This window comes from Melospiza georgiana, chromosome 29 (assembly GCF_028018845.1).
Source record: "Melospiza georgiana isolate bMelGeo1 chromosome 29, bMelGeo1.pri, whole genome shotgun sequence".
NCBI lineage: Eukaryota > Metazoa > Chordata > Aves > Passeriformes > Passerellidae > Melospiza > Melospiza georgiana.
In genome coordinates, this window is record NC_080458.1 from 1,421,944 (window position 1) to 1,439,311 (window position 17,368).

At 47.4% G+C, this 17,368-nt stretch overlaps 1 protein-coding gene across 1 annotated transcript; it reads right to left on the bottom strand.

Moving 5' to 3' along the window:
- Nucleotides 1-2,415: 2,415 nt before the first annotated feature.
- LOC131094396 (TOG array regulator of axonemal microtubules protein 2-like) lies at nucleotides 2,416-17,032 on the bottom strand. Its single transcript, XM_058041989.1, has 13 exons — nucleotides 16,878-17,032; nucleotides 15,075-15,180; nucleotides 14,106-14,341; nucleotides 12,435-12,587; nucleotides 11,409-11,439; nucleotides 10,073-10,176; nucleotides 8,040-8,244; nucleotides 6,655-6,871; nucleotides 5,486-5,572; nucleotides 5,352-5,360; nucleotides 3,103-3,325; nucleotides 2,877-2,952; nucleotides 2,416-2,421 (listed from the first exon to the last, which is right to left on the bottom strand). The coding sequence occupies exons 1-13, from the start codon at nucleotides 17,030-17,032 to the stop codon at nucleotides 2,416-2,418; spliced, it is 1,608 nt and encodes a 535-aa protein (XP_057897972.1).
- Between the last annotated feature and the right edge of the window lie 336 nt (nucleotides 17,033-17,368).

The window sequence follows — 17,368 nt, forward strand, 5'->3', positions numbered from 1 at the left end:
ATGAGTGGTAGCCAATGCTCTTTGGGGCTGGCTGGAAAGGTGGAAAAAGGCCAACTGGCAGTGTGGGGGAAAACCGATCTGGGCTGCTCATGAGTGGAAAGACATTGCCACTCGGTTAGAGAAGCTACCTGTGAAAGTCCACCATGTGGATGCTCATGTCCCCAAGAGTTGGCTAATGTGGAACCCCGAAACAATGAGCAGGTAGATAAGGCAGCAAAAATGGAGGTGTCAAAGAGAGACTTAGATTGGCAACATAAGGAGGAGTTATTCCTAGCTCGATGGGCCCATGATGCCTCAGCCATCAGGGCAGAGATGCCACCTAAAAGTGGGCACAAGACCGAGGGGTGGATTTAACCATGGACAGTATTTCTCAGGTCATCCATGACTGTGAGATGTGTGCGGCCATCAAGCAGGGCAAGTGAGTAAAGCCCCTGTGGTATGGTGGGCGGTGGTCCAAGTACAAGTATGGGGAAACCTGGCAGATTGACTACATCACACTGCCCAAGACACGCCAGGGCAAGTGCTACGTGCTGACCATGGTGGAAGCCACCACTGGATGGGTGGAGACCTACCCTGTGCCTCACGCCACTGCCCGGAACACCATCCCGGGCCTGGAAAAGCAAATCCTGTGGAGACATGGCACCCCTGAGAGAACTGAGTCAGACAATGAGACCCATTTCAAGAATGGCCTTATCAACACCTGGGCCAGGGAACATGGTATTGAATGGATATATCATATTCCTTATCAGGCACCAACTGCCAGGAAAGTTGAATAATGCAATGGACTACTTAAAACAACCCTGAAGGCACTCGGCAGGGGGAACTTTTAGAAATTGGGAAATGAACCTAGCAAAAGCCACCTGGTTGGTCAACACCAGAGGGTCCATAAATAGAGCTGGTCCTGCCCAGTCTGAACCCCTGCACACAGTGGGTGGAGGTAAAGTCCCTGTTGTACACATGAAAGGTATTTTAGGAAAAACTGTTTGGATTACTCCCACTTCAGGCAAAGACAAAACCATGCATGGAATTGTTTTTGCTCAAGGACCTGTTTACACTTGGTGGGTAATGCAGAAAGATGGAGAAAACCGTTGTGTACCACAGGGAAACTTAGTCTTAAGTGAGAACTGTGTGTAAGGTTTCATTGTGATGCAGATGGAAATAGAATAAGGGGTGGATAATGTTCCAGATTGCAATGCAAGATGCATTCTATTACCATCTGTATGGCAGCTGTCTTTTGTCAAGTGGGCAGTTTGCCTTATCTCTCTTTCTGAGCGCTCACTCCCACTCCTCCCTCGAGAGGAGACATCTGCTGATAACAGGCTATTGAATGTCACTGCATGACTGATAAGAACTATAACATCCCATTGTGAGATGTTCTGCCCAGAGGGAGGAGCTAAGCATTGCTACCCAGATATAATCCAGAGGTTTTTAAGACACCAGCATGGCTTTCTCCACGGGATTCCCCAGAGGAACAGCAGCTCTCTCTTCTTCTACTGGATCTTCAGAGGAAGAATACATCCTTCTCTACAGATCCCCCTTGCTCCAACAGAACCACACCTGACACTTCAGGAGGGCTGCAGTCACATTTCCAATTGGATTGCCACCAACACCCCACAGGGTGTCAGGTTGAGTTCTGACTCTGTCAGTGTTGTTGTAGTGTAATGCATAGTTTATTTTACCCTTTTTTTTTTTTCCTTACCTATTAAAGAACTGTTATTTCCTGCTCCCATATTTTTGCCTGAGAGCCCCTTAATTTAAAATTTATAGCAATTTGGAGGGGTGGGGAGGGTTTACATTCTCCATTTCAGGGGAGGCTCCTGCCTTCCTTAGCAGCCCCCTGTCTTTCCAAACCAAGACAAAAACCTTTGACTATACAGGATCTTTTGGATCCATTGTCCCCCAAACAGGTCAACAGGTGACCCCGTTTTGTAATGCCAAGTAACAAAGAGCAGCACAAATGACACAAAGAAACCATGGCCAAAGAGGAAGAGAAGAGGCCCAATGAGGAAAGGATGTGGTGAGACACTGGCACATCGAGTGAGCTCTACTCCCATAATCTCTAGGCTAGCAGGTCCTGGTCTCACATTCTTCTCTTGGTTTATTTAAATTTCATTTATTTATTTAAATTTTTTTTTCATCTTAAAATATATATACAATTAGAAATATGTCATCAAATTTTAAAGATAAAATCAAAACACATTAATTCATAACTACATCTAAAGATAAGAACATATGTACAGCTGTTACTATGAAGCGTAATGCATCAATCCTATTCTTCAAACACTATTCATACAGGTGGCAGCTTCTTCCTGAGCTTGGAGGACAGAGAGCTCTTCTGGATGGGAGGCGAGGACTTTGTGGGTGAGAGAACATCTGAAGTGTCCTGAGAAAACTTCTTGGTAAGACTGTAACCAGTCAGATCTGCAAAATGGAGACACAAAGTTTAACAGAGGCCACCTTACAAACCTAAAGCATCTGAAGCTCCATATTTCATGGGACACATTTCCTGGAAATGTCTATACAGCTGCACAGGGAAACATGGTCCTGCTGGCAGACACTTGAGGCAGGCCAGGGCACAACCCTGAGCCACTTGCCCAGAGCTAGCACAGGCACAGCCTGGCCTCTGGGCTACCCTGGGACAGCAGGGAGCCCAGAGCCCTGTGCTCTCCAGGAATGGCTCAGCTGCACATGCACCCTCCTGCTCCTCTGCCTGCCCCATAGCTCAGCAGCCCTACAGCTCCAGGGGCACTGGCAGCAGCACAGCTCATTGCAGGGGCACATGCAGGGTACAGCTGTTCCCTGGCAATGTGCACAGCCTCTCTGGGCTGCCACAAGACCCTTCCTCCCAGCAGAGATTGGCCCAGCTTCCCCCTCACCTCTGTGTGAGGCTGAGCCATGATTGCCTTCACCTTGTCCTCCATCTGGAGTTGCTTCAGGCCCCCGATGCCATGACTAGGAAGGGCAATGGAGAGAGTGGGAGGAGATGCACACCCTTCCTTAGGATTTAGTCATTTTTGGTACAGCTCAAAAGGAAAATCCAGAGGTGTCCAACTCAGCGCTTCCTCAGCCTTCTGGTGAACATCTCGCCTTCACCAGCCCAACATTTTGGAGAGGTTTTCCCGTAAATGTGGAGGCTTGCTGGCAGCACATTTCTTCAGCTGGATGCCCATCACCTTGTAGAGGGCAGAGGCGAGCTTGGTGGCCATGGTGCGGACGTTGGCGCTCCGCACAGGCAGCGCCTTGTTCCCCAGGAAGGACCAGAGCACGGGCAGGGCGTCGCGCTGGACAACTTCAGGGCTCCTGGCATGAACCCACTGCACAAGCACTGCCGGGACAGAGACACAGCTCCTTACCCACCAGCCTCACTGCAAACAAGGATCTACCTCTGCTTTTGCTTCTTGCCAGCCTCTCTGGCCAAGATCAGCAAAATAGCACCCACAGCCCCTTGATCCAGAAACGGGCAAAGCAGCTGATCATCCTGGGAACAGAACCACCAACCCCTCAGGACTAATTGCTCCAACCACAGCCTTGTGCCTGTTGCACACTTCTTACCTTTAATAAATTATTTCACAATCTCTTTCTGCATTGAACAATGAATGAAATGTCCAATTGCCTTTGATTTCCATTAAGAAGTTGTCTAAACCCACACTGAAGATTTGGAAATGCACCGTAGAGAGGAAATGGAGAGATTTCTAATAAAAGGGATGATTCCATTTTTGTAACTTTGATGTCAAGTGCCAAATGTCTAATCTGGCCCTTCCCTTGGCTCAGTGGCACACAGCAAAGGGCAGGATTAGAACACACCTCAAAACTCCAGCCCACCAGAGATGGCTGCTGCCTGACAGTTGGATGAGAAACATCAGTGACCAGCTGGTGTCTTTGGCAGTGCTTTTAGGGCTTCCAACAAAGAGCTGTTTCAAACCTCAGGGTGTCTTAGAGAATTAACCAGACCCCATTGCTGTGGCATTTAAGCATCTCCACATTTTAATGCCACTTCCCCTCCTAATGGTAATGGCATTTTTTCTTATAATGTCCACTGAAATAGGGGAATAGAGAAAGAAAAATGCTACACAGGGGACTGAAATGTAACCAAAACACAAGTGTTTTCTCACATTGTCTCTGAAATCTCTCTGCTCATTTTCTGAACTGAACTATATCAAACACAGATGAATATTTACTACCAACAGGCTTCTTGCATAGCAGATTTGGCTGAGAGATCAAAACTTGAAATGCTCTGGAGACCATTCTTATTTTCTGATCAGACAAAATGTTGTCTAGCAGCCATTTAATATTCTGTGGTGGAAGAGACTTCATTTTCTCTATGCTGTAATCCACCAGCACTCATCAACATTGAAACAGCACCTGCAAGTACCCAATACCAATTCTGCTAAGCAGGAAAGGGTTATGGTACCCATTTTAAAATGGGAATTCATTTGAGTTTAAATGCAATTAAAGACATCAGTGACTATTGAATGTGAGGAACAGCTGTCTGTTCCTATTAAATCTCAGAGAGAACATCTGCTTTTCCTAAAGTAGTCCTAATTTATGGTTAATTCCTTTATTTGAAAAAGAGATCAAAAGAACTGTTAAACTAAATTCCCTATTGCTGGAGATCTACTTTATTCAAATGCTCTTTAAGGGCCTTTGACATTCCCAATCTCTGAACATGCCCTTTTGAGATTCCTAATGAAGACACAAAGTGTATTAAACCTTGCATTCAAAGACGTTGGCATAGTTAGAAGTGGATTTAGCCCCAGTTAAAGCAAGGCTATCAATTGTCTTCTCTACTATATATTGAGATTATCCTTTTTCCATTCCTTGGCTCTTGCTGACACAGCAAGCTCCTCTGAGGAATCAATTATCAGCTGCATTTGTAGCATTGTGGACAGTGCTGACACAGGCAGACACTGTTTGCACACCCTGAAAGGCTCAGTCCAATGCCACTGTGACAGCACAGGCAGGGAGCCTCAGCACTCTGCTTCTGTCCCTGTGCCCCCAGAGGCTTCCTTGCACTAAACCCGTGCCTCTGACACCTCTGTTGAGTTTTGGCCTAAGCTGTGACCCCCAGGCTCTGCACGGTTCAGCCTCAAAACTTTCCAAGAGAAAAGCAAGAATTCTGTGAGGACAAAACAAACTGATGTCCTGAAACAGCATTGGCCACCATTTCCCCTCAAAGATCACAGATGTCCCCGAGCTCCCCAGAGAGGAGCCAGCTGGGGTATTTTAGCCCCTCCCTTTGCTGGAGGTGGTTCTGAGATGCCCCAGTGAGAGCTCAGCCCCAGGCCGAGCGCTGCCCCCATCTCAGATGCTGCCCAGCTCTGCAGCAGCCAGGGGAAACCTGCCAAACCCACCTGCCTTGGCTATAGGGCAGCAGGGACAAGCTCAGCACCTCCTGATTCGGAGGAGCTGCTCTGCTGTCTGCTCACAGGCATTCCCTGTAAATGCTCCCTGGGAAGAGCTCTTGGCTCAGAAGGGGAGGGCATACCTGTGATACACTCGGTGGCATCTAGCAGAGCTTGGCCACTCAGGTGATTCCATTGGTAGCTGAACTCTTTCAGCAGTGACACTTTATCTACAAGGAAAACACACATTTCTGCTCACTTTTCTCAGGTCATAGGAGAAAGGACAGTGGGGAGGGAAAGGGCCGGGCCAACCCCATTTTATAAAATCAAGTACATTTGTGCACATATTTGAATCCTTTTCTTCTTTCCTTCCAGCCTGCTTGGCAGGGTTTTAAATTCCAAAAGCAAAGCTCTCCTTTCACATTTGTAAATCCAAACATTTCTGCTGTAGCAGGAGCTGTGTTAAAACATTTCACATCAGGGACCTCAAGAGTTCAGTCACATGGAAGCAGTGAAAAGGTTCTGCATTCCAGAGCAAAAAGGAAGAGCCCCATACTTGGGACACAGAAAGGCACTGAGTCAGGCAGTTCCTGAGCTCACAGAGCAGCTGGGGAGGAGAAAGTAGAAACTCCTCTTGAAGACCTGCCTCTTCAACACTCCTTTTTTCAGGCATATTTCCCCAGTGCAGCATTTTCAGAGCTGACATAAATCTGTGTGGCAAAGGAATTTAGACAGCCCTTGCCTATGTAGTTAATTGCTGTGGCCATCTTGTTCCATGCAAAACAACATGTGGAAAAAGGCATCATTGACAGCTGGGTTTATACCTGTTTGTTCTAAAGAAATGAACTTGGTGAATCATAAGTTCCCTCTGAAAATAGAAGACAAAGAAGAAAAGTGGAAAATAGGCAGCTAATGCAGAGCTAATGTAGAGCCTTGCAGGTGGCTGCTCTGCAGAAGCTCTGGTGGGTGAGTGTCCCTTCATGCCAACAGCAAGGCTGTTCATTTGGGAAGTCAGATGGGGCCCAAGCAAACTCCAAACCCCCTTTGCCTCTGAACTGTAGCAGAGCTGCAGCCCAGGTCTTGCTCTTCAGACAAGCAGCACAGAGCCAAGGGCTCCTGAGACTGTTGGGAAATGCTGATCCTATTCCAGCCTGTTGGGGATCGTGCATAAGGACTGCACCTGCACAGCTTCTGGTGAGTGTCAGCTGGAGGGTTCCACAGACAAGAGCAGCTGTCAAGGCACTCAAGGCTCTCCTGTGCAGGAGAGACAGAGACGAAGTTGAGGAGAGTCCCTGAGAGGGCTCAGCCTTACCCAAATGAGCAATGGATTCTTCCAGTGCTTTCACAGCTGCCCCACGAATCCTGGGATCCTTTGAGTTCAGGTTCTTTGTTATTCCTTCCACCAAACCAATGATCACCGGGTTCAAGGCATCTTTCAGGGCTCCTGTGATTTCAGCCAGCACGTCCAGCGCCCTCTGCTTCACTTTCTTGTGGCTGTCAGATATTCTCAGGACAAAATAATCAAAAATCTGTGAAGAGAACAAGCAATGTGAAAGATGGATTCAAATGTCCTTGTTTGAAGAGTGGATGTAGCAGTCAGCAATGTCAAAGATGAAAGTGATCCTTTCTGTCACGTCAGCACTCGCTTGCACAATTTCACTGTTTTCCTGTGGGCCACTCACTGGAATGGTGGCAAAAGCTCATGCTAGTTGAAAGATTTTCTTCTGTTTTCTGGAGGTTTGGCTGGGGACAAAATAGTTCCTATGGTATTTCTCTCCATCTATAAATCATTAAATCCATTCCGTTTATTAATGCTAAAGAGTACCTTTGCTTTCAATGCAAGCAGATGTTTACAATGCCTGGTTTTCTATACAGTTGCCTCAAGTACTGAGGGCAGTTATGATTTTGCCATGGCTGGAGGAGATCTAAGTTTTCTTTTGTTCGTCTCAGAGCCAGTGTCTGGAAAAGTGCAGGGCTCTGATCAACTCTTCCAGGATCCAGAGCATTTCTCTAAGTAACAGGTAGACTTCTGAAATGTATTGTGCTGTTCAGCGCTCATTAGAGCAGGTTCAGTCCCTTGAGAGCCACATTATCAGGCACCTTTCCCTGGAAAAAGGGGAAAAGCAGCTACTGGGAAGAGAAGGCAGAGATGAGCCCTTAGCTGTTGTCCTCCTTTTCCAAAGAGAAAAAACGACCCCCCAAGAAGGGTGAGCACTGTCTTTACCAAGAGGAATAGGAACAAGGATGGAAATGAGTAGCCAGAGCTGTGCCTGTGTAAGACAAGATGGAGTATATAGAAGTATTCTTTTAAAAAAACAACTGGGTTTAAACCAACCAAGCCTGATACTTATCTTCCCTATGCAAACCTATTTTTGGTCTAGAGAATAACTGCCTTGCTTTCAGGGGCTGGATTCCCTTCACTTAACCCAGCAGGGAGTAGGAGAGAGCAGCAGTTACACCAGCAGAAAATTCTGCAATCATCTGATGAACAGCAGCAATAGGCACCTGCCAGACAAATTCAGCTGGACTGAAATAACTTGTCCTGAAGCCTGGACCTGAAATACATTTGTCTGGGTAAGAGGGACCAGTATGTCCCAAACAGCCAGGACAGAGTGCCAAGACACACTGAATTAACTTCGCTGCTACAGGCTTAAGAAAGTAACTAAAGGAAAGGAGCAGTGAAGATACCCTACATACTTGGGCAATGTTAGTGGAGATGAGCTGGGGGCTGGTTTTGCACAGGTCTCGGAGGAGTTCCACTCCTTCCATCCTTTCCTGAAACCCCTTGGCTTCCAGGAGATGGTAAAGCTTCTGGAGCAGCTCCGTTTCTCCCACAGCTGGAGGTGACGTGACCTGGGCTTGTGCACGGTGTAGGAGATGTCCATCAGAGGGAGATTTCACCCTGGGAAATTAAACCAAATGAGGACCTGGTGGTGATAATTATCGTAGCATGGCATCCCTGTGGAGGAAATAATTAGCATTGACTCCATGACTCCAGAAGGCTGATCAATCACTTTACTATACTATACTATACTATACTATACTATACTATACTATACTATACTATACTATACTATACTATACTATACTATACTATACTTTACTATACTATACTATACTATACTATACTATACTATACTGAAACTCCTTGGCCTTAAAGACAGTCTGATACAGACAGACCAGATTGGTCAATTGAATCCAAAACACCATCATCAGTGGCCAGTTAAGAAATCACCCTTTGGTAAACAAGTCTCCATGACACATTCCACATGTTCACAACAACAGGTGCAGCAAGTGAAGATAAGAATTATTTCTCACTCTTTTCTCTGATCTTCTCACAGCCTTCCCCAGGAAAATGCCTGGGAAAGTTGTGCCTGCTGCTGTCTATGGAGAGAGCTGCAGCCACAGACAATACTTTCAGTTAATTGTGAGCAAAACATCTTGAGCAGCTTTCCTAATTATGTGATTTCAAGCAGGAAAATCATGAGGCTCTGAAGAACAACGTGGACCTCATGGCAATCATTACAGGAGACAATCTGCCAGTGACATTCTCACCAGTGCTCACTTAGGAAAACCAAGGATGAGATGCATCTGATCTATCTTCAGATGGCTGCCAAGGAACACAGGTCACATTGCTTTGTGGAGAAAGAGAGACACTACTGCCAAGTTTAAATGCCTCCTCATATGGGATGTGTGTGTCTTAGAATAAGGAAACTCATCACTCTGGAGAAGTGTCTCTGCAACTAGGCATGACAATCTGGAAAAGTAGCTCAGATGCACCTGAACAGATGAACAGGGCCATATTTCAAGGATTCAGAAAATAAGTAACAGAGAAAAAAACAGAAGTCAGACATCCCAGAACTACTCTCACATTTCATTTGTTTCCTTAGAGTCTAGATGCACAGCTTAACAACCCCACTGGGAAAAATTCCCCTGATCAACCTGTCTCTTCCATGAGCACGGGAACATGCTAGCTGTGCTACTGAGGCATGTGGTCACTTTCCTGCCACTGCTGAGCAGGACAGAGCTAAATAAATCCCCTCTGCTATCAGAGGAGAACAGATATAAGCAGCTCTGCAGCTGCCATGAAGAGACAGCAAGGAGCAATTCCTGTCTTAAATGCTGGTTGCAGCACAGGGGGAAATAAACCAAACATGCTGTCCATCAAGCAAATTACATGAAGGACAGGAATATCAAGACAAAAAGTCCACATTCAGACACCTGTTGACTGAAGTTGTTCAGGAATTGCCTTGCTCCTTGCTACTCAAACTTGGTACTGTTTGAGGGTAAGAAAACATGATTCAGCCAGGCCAAAGCACATGCATCTTTGTGGAATGGCATCTTGCTTCCAGACTGAGATTTCTCATCACAACACCCATCTGAAAGGACTCCACTCAGATGAAAAAAAAGCCCTGGTTGAATTTACTTGTCCCAAGTCAGGCAGCAGAGACTTGACCCTCTCACAACCTCCACAACACTGCCCTTCCACTGCACTGGATCGTCTGAGCTGCAACCAATGGGTGTCTTTTTGTCTCTCCATTTTTGTGGAAACCCTTCCCGAGAAGTTGTGGTCAGCACAATGCAGAAGTAGACATTTTTTATCCTAGAGCGTTTGTAGGGAAAGGAAACAATCTGTGGCATTGGTCATCTCTGCCAGAAAGATTTTCCTGAGCAAGAGACATGTAAAGCTTGTCATGTGCTTTGTCACATCTGACAAAAGTGCTCAATACCGTTTGTTAGAAGACAATGTGGCCTGGGGCTCCTTTGAGCCATTGTTCCTCTCCTTCACCAGCTCCTTGAAAGATGGGCCTTCAGCCTTCTGGTTTTCCATCCCCTACAAAGACATAGAGAAACCCCATCAATCTTTAGAATATAAACCAGGAAATTCCCTGTTGAAAACACAAGTTAGAACCAGGATCACTGCTACCAAGGCTTAGGGAAACATTTCCTAACTTACAGATGGAAACAGACCAGAGATTCAGTGATGCCAACTCTTTGTTTTCAATAGCCCAAGGCAGGTTATGGGTGTTACCAGTCTGAGCAGCAATCTAAAATCCCAAATTCCGCAGTCTTGAGCATAAGTGGGAGGAATGCAAACTGGCAGGCAACGAGTGTTCGTGAAGGAAGCAGCAGAAATCACTGGACTCTCTGGGGGTTGGCCCATTGTGTTGGAAGTCAATTTGGTTCAACACTCACTCTCCCTGTGCCTACACAAAGGCAGGCTCCCTTCTGTAATGTCGATTAAAAAAAATAAAATCCTCTCCCCAAACAAACAAAGGATTTTCCAGTGGATGCTGCTGAATTCACCAAGCTTCTTCCAGCTCCACAGGGCTTTACAGCAGGGTAGTATTCACAAAAGACAGACAGTCATTGTAGTAACTAGGATTGACCTGGACATCTTTTGTAAATCTGGAAATTTTCTTGGCACTACTACTTCCAGTGTCCTTTGCAAAGACTCTGTTATCTTCAGAAGCACAATTCTCACTTAATTGCTTTACAGGGAGCAGAGTAGGGAGAGCATGGTGGGGGCCTATGCTTAAATGTAAACCCATTTTATCCTCTTTCCCTTTCCTCTTTGTGACCAATATTGAAAATATTCAAAACCCCACCTTTTCCCTAATAATATCAGTTCCTCTGTGGTCTGCAGATGAAAAGGCTGAGGATTAACAGCTCATTCCCAGGAGCAAAATGATTCAGCAGAAGAGGAATGAGCTAAAGACAGATTGGGTATGTTTGATCTCATATTAGCAGTGGCAATACTTGCACAAAGGAGACATTTCTCCTGCCTAGTACTTACTTTCTTCTTAATTCTTGTCAGAATATCTTCCAGGTCACGAGGGGAAAGAGATTGTTCCAAAAGCATTTTAAATTGTTGATGACTGAGCAACATCTTCACCATCTCCTGTCCATAATGCCTAAGGAAGGAAGGAAGAAAGGCAGGAAAGAAACAAAACAAAGTCAACAAACACAGGAAGAGTGTCAACAGAAGAGGCTGATGCCTTAAACACATCAGGTGCAATCCCTGCACGAGAAGGCATTACCTACTCAGCAAAGAGGGAGATTTACCTCACTTGACACTGCACAGTGAGGTACAGAGCTGAACACAAGAGGCAAGAGGAGAATGTGGGGCAACAGAAAAATATCATTTCACTCTGAAACTGAGGGTGTGCTTCTGTGGCATCAAAGGATCCCAGGGAGCAAGCAAAACACATCTGCTTTGTTGTCAGAGCCTATTGGCAGTGTCTTGCTGCCATTGCACAATAATTTGCCTTTCTTTAACTGGCAGGGAAGCCAGGACAGAACACCTCATGCATCCTCTTGATTATTCTATACTATGTGTATGCACAGAGGCAGCTAGTTGATCTGGTGTTCTTGGCAGTTATTAATGGCAATTTCATCATCAAGGAAGGGTATTTTGGTGGTTTGGGTTGATTTTGCCAGTAGGAAACCACAGTTTTCTTCAAGAAGAAATGTGGAGCTCACTGAGCCATAGATAACAGCATTCTAGAAATCTACAGAACAGGTTAAAAAAGACTGAATATGTTGGCTAAAGACCTCTGAAATATTTCTAGGATAGTCTGAAGTTAATGAGAAATGCATGTTTGGGATCCTTCAGTGATGAACATTAGCCAACACTTTGGCTTTGTGTTGTGCACCTAAGGCAAATCAAAACTGTTGGACTGGCTGATCTGAGCTCTTTTGATCTCAGTAAAGAATCCTTCAAGCTACAGGAAAAAGTTGGCAATGCTCCTTTTTGCTGGCCAACCTCAGATTACCCAGTACAGCCATTTGCCCAGGCAATCCAGACCAAGCAGTGGTCACAGTGCCAAGGCTGACAGATCTCAAGAAGAGTTTGGACAATGCTCTCAAGCACATGGAGTGACTCTTGGGGTCACTGCACATGGCCAGGAGATGGATTCGATGACTCTGATGGGTCCCTTCCAACTCAGCATATTCCATGATTCTATGACCCTTATTCATACTGTGAGGTCACTTCATATTCCCTTTAGTTTCCATTCTTGTGTGGTTTCACCTTTACAGCCAGACACAAAATGGTTTTCCTGTTTTGGGAGGTGAAATGAAGATCATTACCTTGTGTCCTTGTGACAGTCCTGAGCAAGCTTCCCTGCCACGTGTGGCAGCCTCTCAGCCCTGGGTGTGCCTGCGAGCTGGGTGACTCCAATTCTTTCCATCAGGGACAGGAGGAGTTGGGCCGCACACTCGCGCACTGGGGCGTGGCGGCTGCTGGGGAGGAGAGAGCAAACTCTGGGCACAGGGACAAGGAGCAGCAGCAGCGCCGGCCTTGGCCAGAGCCTGCTCCCTGCCCTTGCTGGGGGAAGGAGACTGGGCTCTCCCTGCACCTTGAGACACCTGCAGAAGGTTCTGTCCTCAGCTAAACACAAAGTTAGCACTGTACAGAAGCCCTGCCTGCATGGAAGAGGGAGGAATTCTGTCTCCCTGCACTGTCTGATACTCAATTTCTTTCATGGTATTTACTCTGAGAAAGATTAAAGAAATAGATGACATATGAATAATTTAGAAATTAGAGACAATTGATGCTGACCCATCAGAAGGTACCAGGTAAACAGAACTGCAGCAGGATTGAGGCTCTTTCCACCCATTTATCCCAAAATCTGCAGACCTTTGGAAAACAACAAATGCAGGGAAAACATATTGTGGGCCATCAAGCTGCAGAATATCCAGCAATGCAGCTTGTTTCTTCTGTGGGGCTTGGCAATGGATCCATCTGAATGTTTTACCCTATTGCAAAGCTGAGGAAAGGGTGCCAGGCAGTTTAGCCAGGCTGTCCTGTTCTAGAGAGTGTCTCTTGGGAGCTATCAGGCCCAGCACCAACATTTAAGGCAGCATTTGCTCCAACTGTCGCATGGCAGTCAGCCTGTGAAGGTGCCTGTGAAGTGATTCATCATCTCAAGGCTAACATGAAACATCAGTTTGAATAGAAAGTAGAGCTCTAAGGCCAGGACAGTCATGCAAGATTCCTTTGGCAGGGGCTGCACCTGCTGTGCAGGCTGTGCCACACCCAGCAGATTGTCCCTCATGTGCTCCAAGCCCCAGCAAGGACCCTCCTCATTTCTCAAGTTAATGGCATCATGAGGAGATATTGTTTTCCCAGGGCCTCTTTGGTTAGCACTGTGAAATACCAAACACTGCTCACAGCTGCAATTGCAATTGTCCCTCTTCCCACAAAAGCACAAGGCTCTATACTTGGCCTTTGCAGGCACTTTCCCTTCCCCACTGATCATCACATCTAGGAAACTCTGACAGACTGGGAGAACTCCAGGAAGCAGCAGGAAGCTGAGTCAGAGGAGCTTTAGTTTGGATATCAGGAAAAAGGGTTTTTCACCCAGAGGGTGGTTGGGCACTGGAACAGGCTCCCCAGGGCAGTGGTCACAGCACCAAGCCTGACAGGGTTGAAGGAGCATTTGGACAACAATCTCAGGCACTTGGTGTGACCCTTGGGCTGTTCTGGGCAAGGCCAGGAGCTGGACTCGATGGTCCTGATGGGCCTTCCAACTCCCCATATTCTACACTTCTGTGATTCTGAGAACTAATGGGCTGCAGGAGGGCAGAAATAGGTGACAAGAGGAAAGAAGTGAGGTTGGTTGGAGAATCAAGTCACTGAGTTCACAGAGGATACAGGATACAGGACCCTTCCCTCCCAGCATTCCCATTCTCTGTCTCACCCCTTCTCCCTCCCACACACACAAAGGTGAAGAATATCACTAAAAGAAAAGAACCTACTTGACTCCCACGTCCATGAGAGCAGTCATTGCTCGTGCAGGAGTCACATGCTCCACCATGATCCCCAGGGCCTGACTGGCTGCTTTCTGAACAAACTCTGGAGAGTTGGGCACCATCTGGAGAAGGATCCGAGCAACCTCATCCACCTCAGCATCCATATCCTTCTTCAAGGTCAGAAAGAGCTCTCCCAGAGTGACAATGGCAGAGTAGGACACCTTGGACCGGAGGTTGGTCACCTGGGGAAGTCATGAGGGGAAACATAGGAATCACCTTGAAAAGAAAACCAGTTGCCTTCAACAGAAGTCCCAGGAAATGACAGCACATCCCACTGTGTCCAGAGGAACATAAAAATACAAGAAGAGCAGGAGAGCACAAGCACAGAAAGGCACTAACTCTGGCACCAATTTCTGGCCTCAGACCTGCTTACTGCAGGCCTAAAATAAGAATTTCATTGGGTGCTTAACACTTCTAAAATGTCCAAAGCTTTGATTATAGGCCCTTTTACTAGAAAATTAAATTAAGAGCTGCTTTCAAATCATAAATGCACAAGTCATAAAGATAAAAGAGTCAGGTGCTCCTGTTCAAAAAAGCAATACCAGCAGTTGAAGCACTCAGCCAGGAAACAGAAAACACAGGTTCAGGTCTACAGAATAATTTACAGTGTTGAATTACAACTTGGGCAGACACTGGGACTCTGGCAAATAACATCATCAGTGTCTCAGTTTCTGCATTTGCACATTGCATTATAAAGGCACCACACTCAAAGATGAGTGTCAGATACCCCACCTGCCAGTAAATACAGCTGCATGTACCCACAGATCCTACAGATAGCTGATAGACATTAGAAATATCAGGTCTAAAACCAGAAATGAAGGCAGACCTTGAGCATGCACAAGGAGATGAGCAAGCACATACCTACTCTACACACCGTGTATGAAGTATGGGGGCAATTCAGAACAATGTTCTCACCTCGCTGGTAACTGCCAAGCAAACCTCACGAAGTCGACAAAGCAGGACCTCTGAATGGGACCCAGCCAGGTGTTGGATGGTGAAGAGTCCCTTCTCCTTCAGCTCCCTGAAAGGCAGAAGATTGATTTTTCTCTCTACCAAGGCAGCACCCTCTGAAATGACCAGGCTGGCAGCTCAGTTGAACAATGGGAGGTGCTTTTCAAGGAGTGCTTAATGAAATCGGGGAACGCGTTGCCCCAGGATGTTGTGGCTGTCAAAAGCATATACAAATCCAAGAGGCAAAGAGAGGGGTTTCAGACTGGCCATTTAAGAGGACAGCCTTTCTGAAATCTCTGGCACATGAGGCCCCTCTGTCACTGCTTCCAAGAAGCTGTGAGACCGGGCCATGCTGCTGTTTGTTGTCACCTCCATGTACCTGTCCCTGAGACACAGTGCCACCAGGCTGTTATTGGGGCATTTTCCTTCTTTGTCAGCCCCAGCAGGCATTCAGCAGGGAGAGTCTGCACTGCCACTCTGGAGCTGAGTTTCCACTCTATGATCTCGGCCTCTCTGTCACCCCTCCACTCCACATCACACATTCACCAAAAAAGCAGCAGGATGTCCTAGGAGATTCCACCCCTGGGAAACAGCTGTTGAAACTCTGGCTTTTCCCAAAAACCCCTACCTAAAACAACCCCGACTACAGCAACAGGATATTTAAAAGGTGCAAACAACTCTGTCTCTGAGCACTTGCTTTGTGCAGGCCCTCAGCTACAGGGAGGTCTGTGAGGCATCAGGGCTGCAGCCCAGGGCTGGTGACCGATCCCACAGGCACCCTGAGTGTCATCCGGACCCCCCACACCTGCAGAAGCTCTCTGCACCTCACAAGACACCAAAGAGAAATGGGGAAGAGAAAGCAGAAGAGAAAGGGCAAAGCAAAGGTGACTGCACAAGGAGATGCATCGTGGCAGATTTTTCAGGCTTATCCCAGTGGGAATGGATTCCTTGCCCCTGTGTGAATGAAGCATCCAGCAGAGAGTGACCAAAAAGCCGTCAAAAAGAAAACCAGTATCAGCTAACATTTGTAGGGTTATCACCTCTGGGCCTCCTTCTGCCTGTGTATAATTTTGGAACACATGGTGAGTATTGACAAAACATCTCAGGTCCATATGAAGCAGTGAGTAGGAAGAAGTTGAATTCCAAAAGTGCAAGATACCTAGAGGATTTTCTTTCTTCTTCCTTCTCTTCTGCCATGAGCCCTTCAGGAGTAATGGCAGGCTGAGGGACTTGAAAGCACAACTCAGTCCATTTCTCAGAAAAAGGAGCTCCCTGGAGCTGCTTCTGGGACTGCCATGCAGGAGGTCATGGGGAGACCCTGTTACCTGCCATTGCTGTCAGCAGTGGGAGCAGAGAGAATCTTACTGAGTCCCACTGGGCCAGTGGCCCAAGGCACCTAAATCTCTACACTCAAAACTTCTGCCATCCTGCTTCTGCCTGATTTGCCTTCTGCCTGATTTGCCTTCAGCCAGCAAATCATCTCCTTCCAGCCACCAAATCATGTCCTTCCAGAGTTTTCTCTCTTCCCTCAAGGTTTCCTTTGCAGCTCCATGGAGCAGCAGGCAAAGCAAGGAAACAGCACAGGGCTGCTGCAGAGCAAGGCCAAGAAAAGGCTGCTCTCCAATCTTCATCCTCTCTCTACTCTGGAGTGGTTTCACCAGTGCCCTTTGGCCCTCTGGGCTCTCGGGGCTCCGAGGCACGAGCAAGACACGCTTCTGACTGACCTTAACACTGAGAGGGACACAGAGGGAATGGGGCCTTTCTTACCAGTCATCGCTGCCCAGCAAGGAGAGTGCCTCCTGCAAGGACTGCTGCGGGTCTGCAGAGGCTCTGTCCTTCTGCCCATGCTCACGGAGCAGCTCCTCTCGGTGCTTGGCACCAGGGGCCCTCTGCAAGGTCACTGTGAGGAGAGGGTCGGCCATGGGTGCTGCAGCCCCGGGCAAGGCCCCGCCATGGAGTGGCCTCTGCCGCATCTCCCAGCCAGGGCTCCGTGTGCTACAAACTGGCACTGGCTCAGAGGCTTCCGTGGTCTCTGGCTCCTAGGGCTCCTTGCTTGCTCCCAGCCTCCCCCAGCTGGGCCCAGCTCCAGGCTGAAGCTGACAATTGCCTCGCAGCGCCAGCTCCCCAGTGCCACAGGTGCCACAGCCAGCGGCAGTTCCTGGGCCGCAGAGCTCCCGCTCCCTGCGAGGCAGCGCTGACCAGCAGCACTGGCTGCCCACGAGGGAACCCCTCAGGTGCCCCTCTTGTCTCAGCGCCCT

Coding starts and splice junctions, on each gene's coding strand:
- LOC131094396 (XM_058041989.1), bottom strand. CDS start 17,032: ATGGCCGACCCTCTCCTCACAGTGACCTTGCAGAGGGCCCCTGGTGCC. Junction 12,588..14,105: donor CTCATGGACGTGGGAGTCAA/GTAGGTTCTTTT, acceptor TCTCCTCCCCAG/CAGCCGCCACGCCCCAGTGC. Junction 10,177..11,408: donor ACTGTGCAGTGTCAAGTGAG/GTAAATCTCCCT, acceptor ATGTCTTTGTAG/GGGATGGAAAACCAGAAGGC.